Below are 18,167 nucleotides of genomic sequence, written 5' to 3' on the forward strand. Positions count from 1 at the left end.
CTGATACGACCCTAGATTATTTGTTATTTAAATTATCGCAATGCAATGGGAAAAAAGTTACCTCGTGATCACTGACTCAACCATATGGTTTCCTTTAGGATATTGGCCCGTTCGATTTTCACGTGAAAATAGAAGTGAAAACTCAGAATGATCTAATTTTTCTTATTATTCAGTAACTCAAATGATTTTATGAAATGGCTCATTTTGATTCCAACTTACAGAAAAATACTTGGGCCCAAGTGTGAAAAAATAGAATATCAGTTCAAAATCTCACCAACAAAATTCCTCCTAATTATTCACAAATTTTTTTCACAATTTTTTCACAATCATTACAATCTTCTTTTTATACGAACCCTCCAACAATAGTCGTAAAAATGGGAAGAAATAGGGTAAAAATAACAGCACTTTGTCGACAAAAGTCGAAAAAAAAAATTAGATGAAGATAGACGAAATCATAACTCCCATAATTTTATTAATTTAAAAGAAGAAGAAGAAACTATAATCTTAAAGAATTTTACAATATCATTCATTGATAGGAGAGGTCTCTCATTAAAAATTAAATTCTATTTAGATATTGTCCAAATAAACTTTGAAATCTTGAGAATGAGGTATTAGACATAGGCTGAAAAAAATGTTTTCCATACAAAGTGACTTTATCGGTTAAAAGCTACACAAAGCAACATTTCAACAGGTTCGCGCCTTAGACTTCCGTTGCAAAATGGCGAAAGCGCAGACATTACAAACGCCCCGGCCAAAACATAATGCTCGTTTTGCCGCCATATCGATTGTTATTGAGACCCAATATCTCATTTGGAATATTAGTGATTATGAAAGCTAGAATGCTTCTCACATAGCCGAATGTACACAATATTCAATGCATACATACTGCCGGCTCCATCGGCTTTTGTACCGTTGTACCAAAGGCTTTTATTGTTCAGAATTCTAAAGCTGCATGTTCTTGCGTTGGATTCATCTCAGATGAGTCTGAATGGCGTAGCGATACCGATGCATAATATCCTGCCTAACGGAATCATCGTGTGATAGATTCAATCATGAAAACGTTCTGTGATGTTCTATCATCTGAATTAATACAATAAGAATTCTGATGAAAAGTTATTGGACAGAAAATTATGGAGATTATAATATCAAGAGGTGATATTTATTGACATAAATCAAATAAAAAAATTGAAACCTGTTTATTTTCAAAATTGTTAAGATTTTGATGAATATCAATAAAACGTGCGTTTTCATTAATTCGCTTCTACTGACCTACAGAGCCATTGTTTTTCGTTTCAATGGATCACGCTGTGAGTTGTTAGGATTAATTTTAGAGTTGTCACTTCTATATACAAGGTGGTTCGTTGATAAATGGAAAATGGCCGGAAGCTAAGGTTAAATAGAGGGCAGGGTGGTGAGTCAGATTAACCCATATTTATGTAAATGGTCTATCTGAAAATCAGAAATCAGAAAAATTACATTTCACTCGGTATTCATCAATTTTATCAACTAAATTGAAATTTTTGGGGCCACAAACGTGAAACACTACGAAATCAGAGGTCTGATATCTGATGAATAAATATTATCACAGATTATTGCAAATTCAAATCTGTTAATTACTTGTGTTTTAAGTTTGTGAAAAAAAAATATAGACCTGATGAGGGGTTGAAGATTCAATTTAAGCAGAAAAATTACGAAATACCGAATAAAATTGTATTTTATAAAATTTTGGTTACTGTGTTGTCTGAAAATTCATATTTGACTAGGTTTATGCGGAAGTACGAGAAATACCTTGTTCCCTTAAGTTTTGTTTCCTTTTCCCGAATATCCATTCAATTATAGGGAATTTTGATACACAGGGTGTTTTTTTAAGGTTTAATATTATCCAGCAGTTTTTCTATGCCGGATCCTAAAACAAAATCAGTTTTATTTGTCAGTATGTACCAGATGTTGCGGAGTATAAAAGTACCAAGTATGGTTGGAAAGTTATGGGTAAGTAAAAAAATTGACTAAATCAATTAAACATCGTCATTTTGAAGAGAGATAGACATTTTAGATATATATGTTAATCTGACTCACCTGGCTTTCATAAAGCTTGATTATGGAATCAACGCTCGATTGACTAATGGACGTCAATTAGTTTTCAATCGATAATTCAGTCATGATCATTCAGAATATCATTCTCGCATCAAATTATGATGTTCATATGTCCATTCAATTATTCTCAATTGCTACTTCTTCAATATATTCGGAAATGAAAAGATATTAGTGATTTGATTATAAAATTCGAGTGACTGTCAAATCGTTTATCAATCAAAGTTTTATGAAACCCGCTGTCAGTGTCCTCTATGTAGCCTAAGCTTCCGCCCATTCACCAATGAATCACTTTGTATGTATATTTAGTTTGTAGTGAGATTACCTTACCCACCTGAAGATGCTATTGTGTGACAAGTTTTGAAAACTCATTTTGTGAAAATCCTATAATCTGTTAATGCCATATTTCCTCAAAATTTCAGCTCCTTGTACTAAGTTCCCTGTAGAAACTATTCTATACAGGGTGACTCGTAAAAATATTCAAACAGTAGGTATATTCTTGAGGTCAAAAAAAAAATTTTCGTTACGATTTTTTCCGAATCGGCTCCGTTCACAAGATACAGGGTGTTGAAAAACCGTGAAAGGTTGTTTTAGTTCTATCTCTCAAACGGTCTTATCGAATGGTATGAATTTCGGAATATAGTTTTTCATTTACACTGCGCAAAAAAATTAACACACATTTTGTGAATCTCAATTTTAATGAAAGTTAATTCTACATTGAATTTATAACTTATTTTTTATGTTCTCTCGTTAAGGTTTTGAACGAAACAAGACACATTAAATGGAAGAAATTCACCGACTCTTATGTGAATGAAGAGAAATGAACAATTTTCAAAATACTGAAATGCTGATAAGTGATTTAATACTTGGTATTTCCACCCCTTGCGTTAATTACAGCTCGGCAACGACGGTTCATACTCAAAATGAGTGATCTTAAAATGTTCTGATCTAATCCTTCCCAGATTTCTCCGAGTTGGATTCCTAAGTCATTAAGAGTAGCTGAATGATTTTCTGAACTTCTCAGCCTTCTATTGAGGTTGTAACAAACCTGCTCAATCGGATTGAGATCTGGACTTCTTGCTGGCCATTCCATTCGAGAGACTTCAACCTCTTCAAGGTACTCCTGAACGATGGGCGCACCATGGGGTCTGGCATTATCGTCCATAAAAATGAAATTTTCACCAATGTATGGGGCAAATGGCACTACGTGCTCTTCAAGAATGTTCCCTATATACTTATCAGCATTCATAGCTCCATTATCAACCACCACTAGGTCTGTGCGAGCAGTCAAAGATATTCCACCCCATACCATAATCGATCCTCCCCCGAAACCAGTAGTATTCAGGAAATTGCACTGAGCATATCTTTCATGTGGACGTCTGTATACAAGGGAACGTCGATCACAATGGTAGAGGCAGAATCTAGACTCATCTGTGAAGAGAACTCTTTCCCAATCGGCCTCTTCCCAATGGATATGCTTTCTCGCAAAATCCAAACGCGCCCTTCGATGGGCTGGGATAAGAGCTGGGCCTCTTGCCGCGACACTAGGACTTAAATCATATTCTCTGAGGCGATTTCTTTTTGTCTGAGTGCTAATTTGCACCTCATGAGTTTCCTCAAGCTGAATTTGAAGGAGGCGAGCGGTTGCAAACCGTTGCCTCAACGAAGAAACTCTCAAGTAACGTTCTTGAATAGCAGTTGTTACCCGTGGTCTACCCTGTCATGGTCTTCGGACATTCATACCTGTCTCCCTGAATCGCTGCAACATTCTGGACACACTTGTATGGGAAACTCCAAACCTTTCTGTAATTCTTGTGTATGTCCACCCTTCTTCTCGCAAAACTACCGCTTGGGCACATTCCTCTTGGGTCAAATTGCGTGTTTCGCGTTGCATAGCGATCGAGTGTAGAAAATCAAACGAAAGAAAAACTATTGATCACTAGAATTGATCGAGAACAACTGCTTTCAGAATGGAGCCAATACATTCAAAATCTGATAATATCATCTTTTTTTATTCCTGCTGGGAAAAAACATCTGTATTGAAGAAAACCGTTGAAAGTGGATAACATATGCATGCATAATTCTGATAAAAATAATTATCATTGAGAACACCTTCAGTTGTAGAATAAATTTGAGATTTCCATAATGTGCTTTAATTTTTTTGCGCAGTGTACATTAGAGATGTCGTTTACAATGCGTTAACTCCCCCATCCAAGAAAATCTTCAGGGCGCAACATCCACAATCTTATTGAGAGGGAAACTCGAATCCCCAAGTTTTGTTTCGAGTTCTGCGAACTGCCCTAAGTTAACGTAGAACTACATACCTACATAGTTTTCATAAACCCAAACAAAAGAAGCGCCTGCGTCCATCATTTTTATTCTTTCGTCGCAAGAGTTGCAAACTGCCGTCAGTCATGATGCGGCGCACGCGGCAACAGGCACGCTGACGGCCACGGCCATGACGGCAGAGCGAAACGTGTTTCGTGCTATTACCGCGCTTTTTGCGCTCGCAGGCTGCAGGATGGGATACTCGAAAATTTTAGGTGAGTTCGATGACTCTCAACTTCATTTTGAAATGGGTAGTAGCTGTGAGAGAAGGCCTCGCTACGGACGAAGGGCTGACGTTTCCACTTCTCTTTTTCAGTCGATGAACAGTGAAACTTTTTAATGCATTCGATTGATTGGTTCAATCCCCGTCGTTTTTGAGGATCGAACTTTAGTTTCACCAAGTAATCATTTATGAATCGGGGCAGAGTTAATGAGATTACTGATTTATATCTCTTTTGAAGAAACATTTTGGTTGAATTATATTTCCATTTCCTTAATGACCATTATATTGATTTGTTTTGAATATTTTTAACTGATGCATGCCAAAGACTACAGACTTAGCATTCTCTGTAAGAGTTTTTTGTTATACGTGAAACTTTGTACTCATCAATAACGATAAAGATTAAAATATACTTTTATAGGGTGAGTTGAAATTACACAAATATTTCAGCAGTAGATTATTGAGGTCTAAAGAAACACTTTTTTCCGTCACCATTTTTTCCAAATCGTCTCGGTTTAAAAGTTACAGGCTGTTTTATCGAATGAAATAAATTGCGGAATATAGTTTTTCATTTATTTCATGAATCTTTTTGGAACACAAGATATCACCCACGTCTTCCAGTTTTCTCATTATGATCAATACGTACCATAAAATACCAAAAATTCAAAGAACCCAACTCTTGAAACTAAGTTGAACGTAATCTGATGAATATTTGATCGTTTTGTAAAATAAAAGTGTTCTTAATATTTTCTCGTATAATTCGCCGTTTTCGTTTAATTCGATGTTAAAAAATTAAAAAGCATCTGTAAATTTTGAAAATATGGCTAAGTACAACTCCGCTTAAAAGATCCACAGATGTGTATTGTCACAGATTTAGCTAGTTATTCTGGAGGTAATTTTGTTTTCCCAGGGGTGGCACAGCTCATTATGAAAACTGAACATGGCTATATCTTTTTATCAGGGCCGAATCAGAAAAAATGGTATAGGAAAAAATGAGTTTTTTTACCTCAAGAATCTACTATTATAATATTCGTACGAGTCAGAGACCCTGTATAATATTGATGTAATTTTTTTATTTTTATACAAACATTGCCCACATTCACTATCAATCGATAATTTTTTTCGAAATATCATTCTTGCACCTAAATTTGATAATTTGATACTTTTCTTCAAAAATTTTTTAATTGCTGTCTCCATATACATGCAGAAATCCAAAAGGTTCAGTAATTTCATTCTAGAAACTGAATGACTTTCAAATGGTCGATGCCGCCTTTAAGATTTTATGAAACCTGTCATTCATCCATTCATCCAAATTTGCGTTGAAGGGTTTAGAGTGTTTCGAATTTTTGTTCAGAACTTTCAATTATAGTCTTCAGCCTCTTTCTCTGTTAAGTTTGTTAATTTAATGGCTCAAATTTTCTTTAGTCCTTGAAGAAAGAGAAATTATGTGGGTTTTTCAATCTTTTTCTTGCAGAATCAATGAAAGTTTCAACTGAAATATTACTTCTTCAATATACTTTTTAACAGAATAACAGAGAAATAATTTTGCACTTCCAATGAAGCGTATTATAGTCTAGATCCATATCACATATTTTAAGCTCAGTTTCTGTCGGGTTAGTAGGTACAGTATCAAAATAAAAAGCAGCATTGTCATAGACATAAGGACAAATCACACTAGCAGAGCATGAGCACCATAAAGCTATGCATAGATTACCTACTTCCACACCAAATACTTCGATTCGAGAAACAAAATTCGAATCAGCTGGTTGTTTATTCATGAAGTGGCCATTTTGCTCGTTTTGAAATTTTTGAAGCATCAATAAGCACCTTTGGCCAATCACTTGAGAATCAGTAGTTAGTAGTTATATTAGGAGTAATATTGAATGTGATCCAAAATTTATCTGATTGAAAAAATTTCAGCCCCAGGATCGATTTGCTGTTAAAAAATTCAATGGAATCATGACAAAATTTCTTGATTCAGCGTGCAAAACTATAATCAGAATTGAAATGATTACTGGGTTGTTTAGGTGGAACTCTAACTACATAACAATATCACAGCGTGCGAAACCATCTTTTCAGTTTACCTCCGTTATATCCGAACATTTTTTTGAATCACCCAATGAATGCGATACGCGATAAAAACGACTCTTCAAAACTCTAAATAGTTTCTGCTGAACGAGTTCCGAGCTCGTGAAAAGGCGAATGGAATTTTATACCCATCAATTTGTGGACAGTGTATTGTGAACTAATGCAGCGTGAGCTCTAGTTGGTCGCAAGTCCCAATATATGTTTCAAAGCTTTTATCTGGGACGGTCCACTCAAATGATTCATAACAGCGCTTTGATGTTGGCCAATATTTGCTTCGGAAAAAAATCATTGTTTCATTCCTTGTATAGAATGTCCCAACGGATACACCCCTTCTCACAAAAATTAATTTCTCCCACGTCCCTTAAATTTAGGTAGAGACCCGTCGATTCAAAGGATTTCGGATGTATTTTTACATTTTATGGGCAAACAATATTTCATTTGAGCAAACTCAGGTTGGTCACATGAATAGAAGAATATATTTATCGAAGAATATATTTATGCATTCACGTAAAATATTCAATCGTGCACAAAAATAAAACACTGCAATTTATACACATCATTTATATGCAAATGCTAACCTATATAGACTAAAAAATTACACGTTTATTCATAATTTCTTTCTAGACCAATGTTTCGCAAAAATATGAATGACTACAGACAAATCTTGTTTTCGATTATCAAGCCTAGTCCATAGAATTTCTTAAAATTATTTTTGAACATTTTCAATTTGCTGAATGATCTCTCATCTTTTGCAGTGGTGACAGAAATTGTAAAGGACAGTGTAGATATTTCATCAAGGGTTTGCTGTTCAATGTCTGTGGGATAGCATGTGTGTAGCTATCTAAAGTATCCTAGCCTAACCTAACCAAACCTTACCTAATCTAACCTAACATATGTACTTACTAACATTATATTCAAATAATTTTTCAAGATTTTCAACTTGCTGAATAATCTCTCATCTTTGGTAGAGGTGATAGGAATTGTACTGAACTGAAGCTAATGTAGAAAGAATTTGCTGGGTTAACATCTGTGTAGCTATGGGGGTGAAATAGGATACTCATAATATGAAATTGCATGGCTGAAGTAATCAGTGTTCTCGCATGCAAATTGGGAATTGATTATCAAGCATACAACAATTTCTATTCATCCGTTTCCATTTATCATAAAATATTCATTTTACCGAAGAATCAGTCACTGATGCAGAAGATAAAACCTCTTCCTTCTTGTGTTAAAAATTAACCATCGCCAATTTTATAACCGCTGAAATCCGCCGTATCAGAAGCAAGTTCTGCTAAAATGAGGATCCGCCTTGAAGCAAATTTGCCAGCTCGGGCATGTACACGAAAGCTCGGAATTGAAATGGATTTTCAAACTACCTGATTGGCTATCGCTGACTTGCAATCTTAGGCGATCATCGTAATCCCATGTTTCCATGTTTACGACTCTACACATGTTAAGTAGGGAATTTGACGGTGCAGCTGCTGATGGCTCTGAAGAGATCGTGTTCCCATCCTAGCTCAACCTCGAACTAAACTAGGCTAGGGTATTTCATGGATGAAAATTCAAACAACAGCGTATTGATTATAGCCAGGACCCAGTTGAGCGGACCCTTATTGAAATTTATCAGTTAATACACTCAAATATAAGGCCAGAATCAGCACTGGTATTACTCACCTTGACATTTCTTCATGAATCCAAATTGACAGAGATTTCGGTATGAACCGAACAAGTCTTCTTGTTTTCATAACTTGGTATGTAGCTATTCGGTTGAAACCTGGACATTTAAGTCAATTTTTTGCATTCTTTGGAATGGTAACGATTGAGCCCTTCTAGATGGCCAACTTGCTATGAAAATCAAACAATTAGAAGCTGCATTGCCGGCAGGACAACTTGTATTGCCAGCGAGATCATTTGACCACGTCAATCAATTTAGGTTGTTCAGCAAACTTATTCTTGTACTTTTCATGTAGTTCCATAACTACACTGTGTTTTTAGGTTAGGTTGGGTCTGGTCAAGAAAAATTTTCATCAAAAATCATCTAAACAAAATAAAAATTTCAGTAGATTAATTGATAATCCTCCTGATAGGGATGCCTTCTGTTCTGCATTATCGAAAAGCCACGGCAAAAATGTGCATATACTTTTTGAGGAGTACTGAATGGACCATGTGGTTTCATTTAAAATTTGGACCCTTAAGTTTCGTATGGGAATGAATATTAATAGTACTTCAGAATGTAAATATTTCTCCGACTTTGGCATTTTTAATGAAATTTTTATTTTTTTTTGATGACCTTGGTAACGATGTGTATTAGTGATTAAAGGTTTCTTTTCGGTCGAAATTTCAGAGACTCAATTAGACAAAATGCCGACGTTTCGATTTTATCTTAAAATCATCTGATAATCATCAAATAAGAAAAACGAAATAATATGTAGGTAAACTCAAGAGAACACGAACAATACAAATCTGTGGATGTTATAAATCTTGTATTCTCTGTATGAGATCAAAATAGGACGTATTCAAGTTATCAATGTCGCTTCTTTTGTTAACAGAATTCGCATCTAATAACACAGCATTAGCTCAACATAGTTTGAATACGTTACACTCTTTTGATTTTGAAGGTGTCACTATTTTAGATACTCAAACCAACTTGAAAAAGAGATTGTTCTGTGAAATGCTTGAAATTAAAAAAAAAGCGAATTCTGTTAACAAAAGAAGCGACATTGATAACTTGAATACGGCCTATTTTGATCTCATACAGAGAATATAAGATTTATAATATCCACAAATTTGTATTGTTCGTGTTCTCTTGAGTTAACCTACATATTATTTCGTTTTTCTTATTTGATGATTATCAGATGATTAACACTGAATGTCATCCGTCCAGTTCATTTTCCCTTGACGTATTTTATTTCGTACAAGTTAGTCAACCGTATATAATGTCTTTTATTATTTCATCCTCGTTGTTTTTAATTTTCGAATTGACAATAGAGACCAACTGGCAATGTGAGTAGCTTCTAATTGTTATTTGTGTGTACATATGTGATAATTTCAGAGATATTTTTGATCATATTTATTACTTTGTTAGTCTGATTAATGTTCTTATTCAATAATTGTTATATGTGTCCTGTTTCGAGACTTCTATTCTATATTTCTTTGAATTTTAACTTGTTTTTACTATAAAGATTGTCATTTATTTTAGAGCCCTGAAGATGATTTTTATGAAATTGTTCATTTCGATATATTCTTTTCTTTCAGAAAAAGTATTTAAGACATCAGTATGAAAAACTGAGAATGACCCACAGAACTCATGACTAAAAGTCGCCTGAATTAATCTTAAGAATTGAGTTTTAACATAAGTTTGATATCCGCTCTGTCAAAGTGGATATAAAAATGGGGTTGAAATACTGTAGCAATAATCTCCTACTCTGAAGTTTCACTATAGAAGTTTTTCAAATGATCCCAAACAGTTCGTGATTGTTACATGAACGTTCCAGCAAATTCATGGCAGTCGAAACAATTACAACAAACGAATAATAGAAGTAGATCGCTGGCTACTTCAGAATTAGAAATCCCCATTTGAGAGGGGTCTACACCGTTTTAGTTGTCAGTTCAAAAAGAGAAAATGAATATCTTACGTCAGAAAGCACTAATTTATATGGGATTTTCATTATAATTCAGTTCAATCAGTTCGTCATCTCGGAAAGTTAAAAATTTTGTATTCGTTTGAAGGAAAGAAAAATAAAAATTTTTTTTCAATTAAGAATATATATTCATTCATGTTATTAACTTCCCGAGGTGAAATTATCTCTTCTATGAATTTCCACCTGAAAAAAACTCTTGAAAAGTCTCGCCATTGGCTACAATTCGTATCCTGGTGAAATTGAAAGAAGACGTTCGTCGTTGCTGCCATCTTCTCGACGAAAGTGGAAACTTTTGTTATATTCGTAACTTCTACTTATCGCTCAAGTGTTCTGGCAACACCCCACATTCTGGTGGTCTTTCCCTCTCGTGGTATAAACTCCTCTTGAAAATCATCCTTTTGGAAGGCACTGAAATGAATATTATTAGTGTCTACCTATACAGGGTATGTTTCAATTATTAGAATTTTAATGTTCAGTATCCTGCAATGATTTTTATATCACGGTGCGCAATTTCTCCAAAAATAACCTTTGTTGTTGTATTTACGCCCCAAATTGATGCTATACCAAAAAATTAATTCCCCGAGCCTAGCAAAAACCTCTACTTTTATCTACATTAAAGTTTTATCTTTATGTAAATTCGCCATACAAAACTTATTCAAATTCGTAGTATTCTCGTACGTATAGGAAAACCGGTAGAGAAGTTTAAACTTATCCGATATCCGACTAGAGTGCCAGGGCAATCGTATGCAGCTTGCAAATTCGAATTAGCAAATTTGTGCAGGGATAATTTATACAGGCAAGGACGATCCAGATCTGACGCGACCGTGTCGTATATCAGGTTGGACCAACAAATTGAATGAAAAACGAATTTCGAGATGTGGGCACTTAAATCGGAAAAATTGCCGTTTGGGTTCGTTGCGATGTCGAGCTACTCGAATCGACAGGGTTTACAGAGATGTATATATTTTAATCCATATTTACGTGCCAACATATGATATTTTAATCTGTTATTCCAACAGCAGATATAAACGACACGAGAAAAATTGAGTTAATACAGGGTTTTCCATCTTTGCAAATGAATTCCGACCAAATAAGTAAGGTATATTCTTTATTGCCACTCAAATACTATTATACTATTATTGAGGCTGGTTAATCACTGAACATAATCAATTCAAATCCAAATAACCCTCTTACTCTTAATTATCGATCGCTAAGGATTGAAGAACCTGCTATGATACCTTAGAAAACATAAAAACCCCTAACCAAACCTAACCTAACCTAGCCTTAGAACACATAAAAATCCGAATAAATACAGTTACGTCTTATTTTTCAAGATACCTTCTCGTCTTTTAAACTTGCATTTCTTGTCCTTCCATATTGACGTTCAGGGAATATTCAGTCCTAGTCCTAAACCTGCGAATAACCCCTGAACTTCTCGTCTTTACTCTAGTCTGAATACACGAGAAAATCATTATTTTGTAACAAAACTTCTACGTAAATATAACGTTGCATTTTCGTTTCAAAAAAACGTTGTTGAGATACGAGTTCTAAACGTTGAAGTGAATTCAGAATCACCAACTCAGTTATCCTTTGAAATAAAATTTAGTTAACATTGACGATATTGGTTGAATCTACCATGATTATTCGAATATTTGAATCCTTAATGCTACCAAATTTATACTTGTCTTGAACAGAAGTGAAAATATATGTTTTTTTTTTATGAATCAACTCACTGCATCACTCCTTTGTCACAACAAATTTTTTTGTCTAGGTATGGCATTTCTTTGCATTTTTTATTGAAAATTTCAGGTTTAACTTACAGAGAAATAATTGAATGAATAAAGTCTCGGTGAAGCTAGTTCTTGGTTGGTACCCCACGAGCTCTTTTCAAGCATAATCTTTGAGGCATAGTAACAATTAGGAAAAGGAAATCCATGAAATTTCTGGAAAAATTGGTCCAATATCCAAGCGTTAAAAACTGCTACAGATAGTTTTTGTCTTATTATTCTATAAACGGATATCTCAAGCACTGAATATTTCATACGAACGCGTTTATCATATAGTTCACGTCAATTTGGACATGAGAAAAATTGCTGCAAAATGGATCCCCAAATGTTTGAATGTTGACCAAAAGCGTGCAAGGGTAGAAGCATCGCGTTCGATCTGTGCTCGATTTGAAAACGACTTCTTAAACCGAATTGTTACTATGGATGAGAATTGGGTACATTTTTACGATCCAGAAACAAAGCAATAATCGATGGAATGGCGACACTCTGGTTCTCCAAGACCTAAGAAGTTTCGTGTCCAAAAATCTGCTGGAAAAGTTCTTACTTCAGTTTTTTGGGATTGCCATGGAGTAATCATGATAGATTTTTCGGATAGGGGTAGAACAATAACCGAAGACTACTATTCGACATTACTGATCACTCTACGGGAAAAAATTGAAGAGAAAAGACGCGGAAAGCTATCCAAAGGTGTTTTGTTTCTGCAGGATAACGCGACACGGTCCCTGCACACAAATCTCATGTTGCCATGCAAAAAATTCGTGATTTAGGGTTTGAATTACTAGAACACCCCCCCTTATTCACCAGATTTGGCTCCATCCGACTATCATCTCTTTCTTCAACTGAAAAAAGTTTAAAAGGTCGTAAATTTTTTTCCAACGAGGAAATAATAAACGCTGTGGAGTTCTGGTTTTCAGAGTAAGAAGGAAAATTTTTTTAAAGGTCTAGAAACGTTGCAGGTTCGCTGTAATAAATGTATCCAATTAAGAGCGGAATATGTTGAGTAATAAAATATTTGGACATTGAAATTTTGTTCGGTTCTATAGTAGGCAAAGAATTTTTCAATATATTCTCTTATAATACATTTTTGAAAACATCGAAAAACTTACAGCAAGTTGAAAGAACTGTCATCTATAGTTAACATTTGAAAAATCAGGAATGCCTTTCTGGGAAGTGACTGGATCAAGAAATTTAATGAAATTACTCGAAGAAAGTGTCGGTGTAATGTCATAATGATTTTCGAGCACGAGTTGAAACAAGCGAATAATTCAGCGTTATTGAAAATGTCGATTTATCAATTTTTGCCCATAACTCAAATTCTAGAAATTATAGGCCGATTCTGTTAACAGATTTGTCAGTTGAAAGAGCTAGAGAATGATTCATCTGTTTATCTGTTTTCTTCTAGCTGCTATACTTCTTGAGTACACCTCAGTAGACAACGAATTTTGCGCACTCTACATAACAGATTCTTCTGAAATATTTCGCCACCTGATGATGAGCATTTCTGAAATGTATATAGAGCAATTTTCCAATTCCGTTTTAATCATGAAAATGAATTTTCAGAATATAATTTAACCAGCTAATCTTTCGCGTATAAAAAGAGATGAGAAAATTTCCGCGTTCGTTAGGTTATTGAAATAGCTGAAACTTTTCAGTTAATCCGTTCACTCGGAAAATTCAACCGAATAGTTCAATAGGGTAAATTTCATCTTCTGATAAGACCAGGAAGTCTGGCGAGGACATCGCATGAACGGAAAGAAGATCTGAATATTACCCCTCGCTGAATTAGAATTATGAAATGACACTATCTGTCCTGAAACAGTTCAGCAGATTAGACTATGAATGGCCGAGGTCTCCGACTGCTCGAAATACCAAGTCGAGTTGGCCCTGGAGCTGGAAGCACTCAACGCTAATCCTCTTAGCGAATTTATTGTGTCCCCAGTTAACTGCGATTTACCTGTACGTTTCCCTAGGGAACAGTGTTCATTCACGATCTTCTACGCCATTCAATTACAATTTCCATTATTATGCCCGTGGGATAGAAAAAACGTCATTATTTGAGGAAGGATTATGGAATTATACAGCCAGAAAAGAGGAGAAATTCTTCAGAGATGAGTGTTTTTCCGACAAACATATCAAAATCAATCCCAACAAATATCACCTCTACAAAATATGCAAAATGGCGGAGCATCATCCACCAAAGTCAAATGTACTTCCGAAAAATTTCGAGTACGGTTCTGTGTAAAGGCACCCACAACAACAAACAGTGAGATAAGATGAATATCATGAGTTCATTGCACCAGATCACCCTCTTTGTGATTGTTGGGATTTTTTCGACTTTCGTCAATTTATTGGAGAATGCATTTATTCGCAAACGGTACTTGACATGATGAGGGATTACGCTGAGTGCAAGCAAAATACGGATATAATACCTGGAAGTACCTATCGAAAAACCCGGTCCCAGATGGCCAAGTGCCAAACACGAATTCTGAATTTAACCTCCAACATTGAGTTGGAATCATTCGAAAAAATTCGTGTACAGGGTGGGCGAAATTCGTTGCCTACTGAGAGGATTTCTAGAAATACAGCAGCTAGAAGAAAACGGATGACACATTTCCTAGCTCTTTTTCGGAGAAACATAGAATGGTGAAAACCGCAGTCTCCTACGATACTTCGTTTTTGACTTTTACAATTTCGTAAAGTTTTCATAACTTTTTTGTCTTCGAAGTTAGAAATTTGAATCTTGAACCTTCTTCAGGCACTTTTTTACGTACAATACACTGATGACCTGAAAATATTTTTCTTTTCGAATCATTAGGTGAACTTCCATTTTTTTAAATGTAAACTTTTATTGAATTTGTTATTTTTGAATTAGAAGAAAATCTTTCGTCAGTAGATTCTACGTATGAAAGTGCCTAAGAAAGTTCATATTTCAGATCTGTAACTTCAAAGATAAAAAAGTTATGAGAACTTTTCGGAATCGTCCAAATCTCAATTTTTGTTTCTAACTCGAAATCTAAAAATGATAGGCCGATTCTGTTTTCAGATTTGGATTAGTCATGAAAAAAGAGCTAGAGAATGAGCCATCCGTTTTCTTTTAGCTGTTATAGTCTCTAGATCCCCTCAGTAGACAACGAATTTTGCCCACCCTGTACTCTTCGTGAGAGGGAAATGATGAGTGTAGAAAATTTCAGATACGAACTGTATTGTACAATTGAACGTTTTCAAAGTGAAACAATTGGTCCTGTATCAATTTTTATCCCATTTTCTCAACAAGCAGGAGTGTGTCTTGAAAAAAAAATTGTCAATAATTTAGACTGAGAGTTTCAATTTTTTTTCCACACTGGTGTTTTTCGAAATCATTTTTTTTTCTGTCAATGTTAGAATTGATCATATTGAATTCCACAGCTACTGAAATGAATGTAAATTTTCTTTACTTCTGTAGTTTTTTGAAACTTTTGCAGGAAATTATAACTTCACGTAGGCCAATGCTTGTAGAAAATTTTCACTTCACGTAGGCTCTTCGTAGAACTGACACATTTTAAAAGTATGTTGTTTATTTTGGTCCACAAAAGTAGGGCAACCATGTTTTTGATTCAAGAACGTTAAAAGTGTGTCAAAACGATTGTAAATTTGTTGTAGAATTGAAATGGTGTATTTCGTGAAAGAAAGAGTGGAAACGATAAAATTATTTTCTTGAAATAACTTCTCTGCGTGAACAAGCGGCTTTATTCAACGAACGACATTCTGGAAAAATCCGCTGCTCACGTTGTGCAAATGGTTGCCAAATTTGACGCTACTGGTTCAGTCGGAAACAAAAAGAGGATGCATGAAAGAGACGAAGCAGGGGAAGTGACTGTCTTAGGTCATGTAGCAATGGATCTGACCTTTAGTACTAGGAAATTGTTGAATGTATCTGGTGTTTCGCGCACAACAATTGACTGGTCCGAGCGCTTTTCCACATTTTCCTTTTGAAGTTGGAAAATCGAGGTATTATATTTCCGTTGGACCATACTGTATTTGATAAACTCTGCTTTCAAAATTGTTATTGAGGTGAGTGAATTCGACAGGTTTCGACAATATGAATGCTTGAAATGAAAATTATTCCTCTGAATGAAGCATCATTCAAATAGATATATTCTATCCTTGACTGAATACGTTAAAAGTTTGAAGTTCGAATGAAACCCCCAAAGAACCTTTCAACCTCACACGTATCTTCCACTCAGCAGACACCGAAATTTCTGCGCTCAGGCAAAACATCCAAATATGTGATTCGGGACTACACAGCTGTCAAGCCGGATTGAAAATATGGAACACAGTTTCCGTATCGTAAGCAATACGGTCCCGAAAAAATGTTATCTGTAGATCGCAAAAATGTCATTTCCATCTGCTCCGAATAAATGATATGCGGTCATGAAATAAAACACAGCAGTACGGAACATGCCGGTGGGTTTCCCATATATCTCATCCCATGTTTCTCCAATAGCGTATTTCATTAGAAATAGCACAGCTGACGGAATTTGTCTCTCCGTTTTATTCCTCAACATTAGCAATGTCCATGAATATGAAACTTGCGATATAAGGAGGGCGTATGACAAAACGTATTTTCCGCTAAATCGCGGCTAAAATGGAAATCGCAACAAGAAATCCCTAGGAAGCCGTCAGCTGCTGTATACTTTAAAGGCCGCACTTCGCCAAGTGTTGCTGCAGATAGAAACTTTGGCTTCCTGTGAGCACATCCTAGGTTAGATGCTCCTAGTTTCGATAAGTTCTTGGGAAACAGCTTAATTAAGCAAGTTCACCCGGTTGTTACCCGGGATCGAACGGATGCAGGGGATACTTCATCGATAAGTTCGTTTAAAATGTTAAAAATCATTTTTGACTCTGGAACCTCGGCGTATTCGCCAGTTTGCAACAACAGCTGCTTTTGATTAGAAGCTGTAACTGAGCATATTCTAACAGGGTAATAGAGTTATTTGATTTTTGATTATATTTCACAATCGTTATGAGTTAATTGTTCTGACAATCCGAATTAGTATCAACGGAAGTTAGTCCTTGACCAAATAAGCCACATAATGATAATGGAATATTAGTTGAAGGATCACGTACAAGTACACTGAGAAAAATTTTGAGATTACAATGTGAAATTACCCATATATTAGCTGGACAGGTTACAGTTACACAGTTGGATTATTTTTTTCACAACTAATATCTGGATGTTTCTACAAGGGTGTTGCGAAATTTCATGAAAAATGTAAAACTATCATGTATATTTACAATGAATATGAAATTTACAGAAAATATGTGTTAATTCTCTGTGATATCACAAGGGTTGTAATATTCACCTGAAAAATTACAACTGCAATGCAATATTACAATAAATTTGTGAATTTCAACATGAAACGGTAATTTCACAACATTATTGTGATCTAAATTTTTTTTGAATCACAATAATTTTGTAAATTATCACATGAAAATGTGATTTCACAACGTTATTTCACAAAGTTATTGTGATTTGAGTATTTTTCTTGTGAATTTGCGAATAAAAAAACGTTGTGTTGTAGAATTACAATGCAGAACCCTTTTAATTTTAAAATTCCCTCACAAATGTGCTTATACAATGTGTTATTAAGGCGGTTGTGAAATTCCCACGAAAAAATATAATTGTACAACATGATATCGCGGCACAGTTTCCTTCAAGGATTGAACACTTTTTATTTACATGTCTACAGCAAGAGAAAAATCTTACGCGAAATTGTTGAAATATATTATGGTCAAAATTTTTCTCTGAAATATGAAAACAAAATAAAAAAATAGATAAATCGGTTTCCATTAGAGCGTTCCAAAGATGCCGCTTGAAATTTAATAAAAAACTAATGATCTTATGAAGGCCAAAATTGTGCTGTTCTTTTTCCGATCCACAGAGTATCATCTGAAGATGACTTTTCAGAAGCTCAACTCGTGGCAGCTCCAGGAACTTTCGGGTGTAGATCGGTGAAGGAAAGACGAATTTTT

At 35.0% G+C, this 18,167-nt stretch overlaps 1 protein-coding gene across 2 annotated transcripts in view; it reads left to right on the plus strand.

Moving 5' to 3' along the window:
- Nucleotides 1-4,519: 4,519 nt before the first annotated feature.
- The window catches only part of LOC123315252 (lachesin-like), a 71,515-nt gene continuing 57,867 nt past the window's right edge, over nucleotides 4,520-18,167 (plus strand). For both annotated transcript variants that reach the window (XM_044900873.1, XM_044900874.1), the window contains exon 1: nucleotides 4,520-4,634. In XM_044900873.1, coding sequence (XP_044756808.1) covers nucleotides 4,550-4,634 — 85 coding nt within the window. In that variant the 5' untranslated portion in view covers nucleotides 4,520-4,549. The remainder of the gene's footprint in view (nucleotides 4,635-18,167) is intronic.

This window comes from Coccinella septempunctata, chromosome 6 (genome assembly GCF_907165205.1).
Source record: "Coccinella septempunctata chromosome 6, icCocSept1.1, whole genome shotgun sequence".
Lineage (NCBI taxonomy): Eukaryota > Metazoa > Arthropoda > Insecta > Coleoptera > Coccinellidae > Coccinella > Coccinella septempunctata.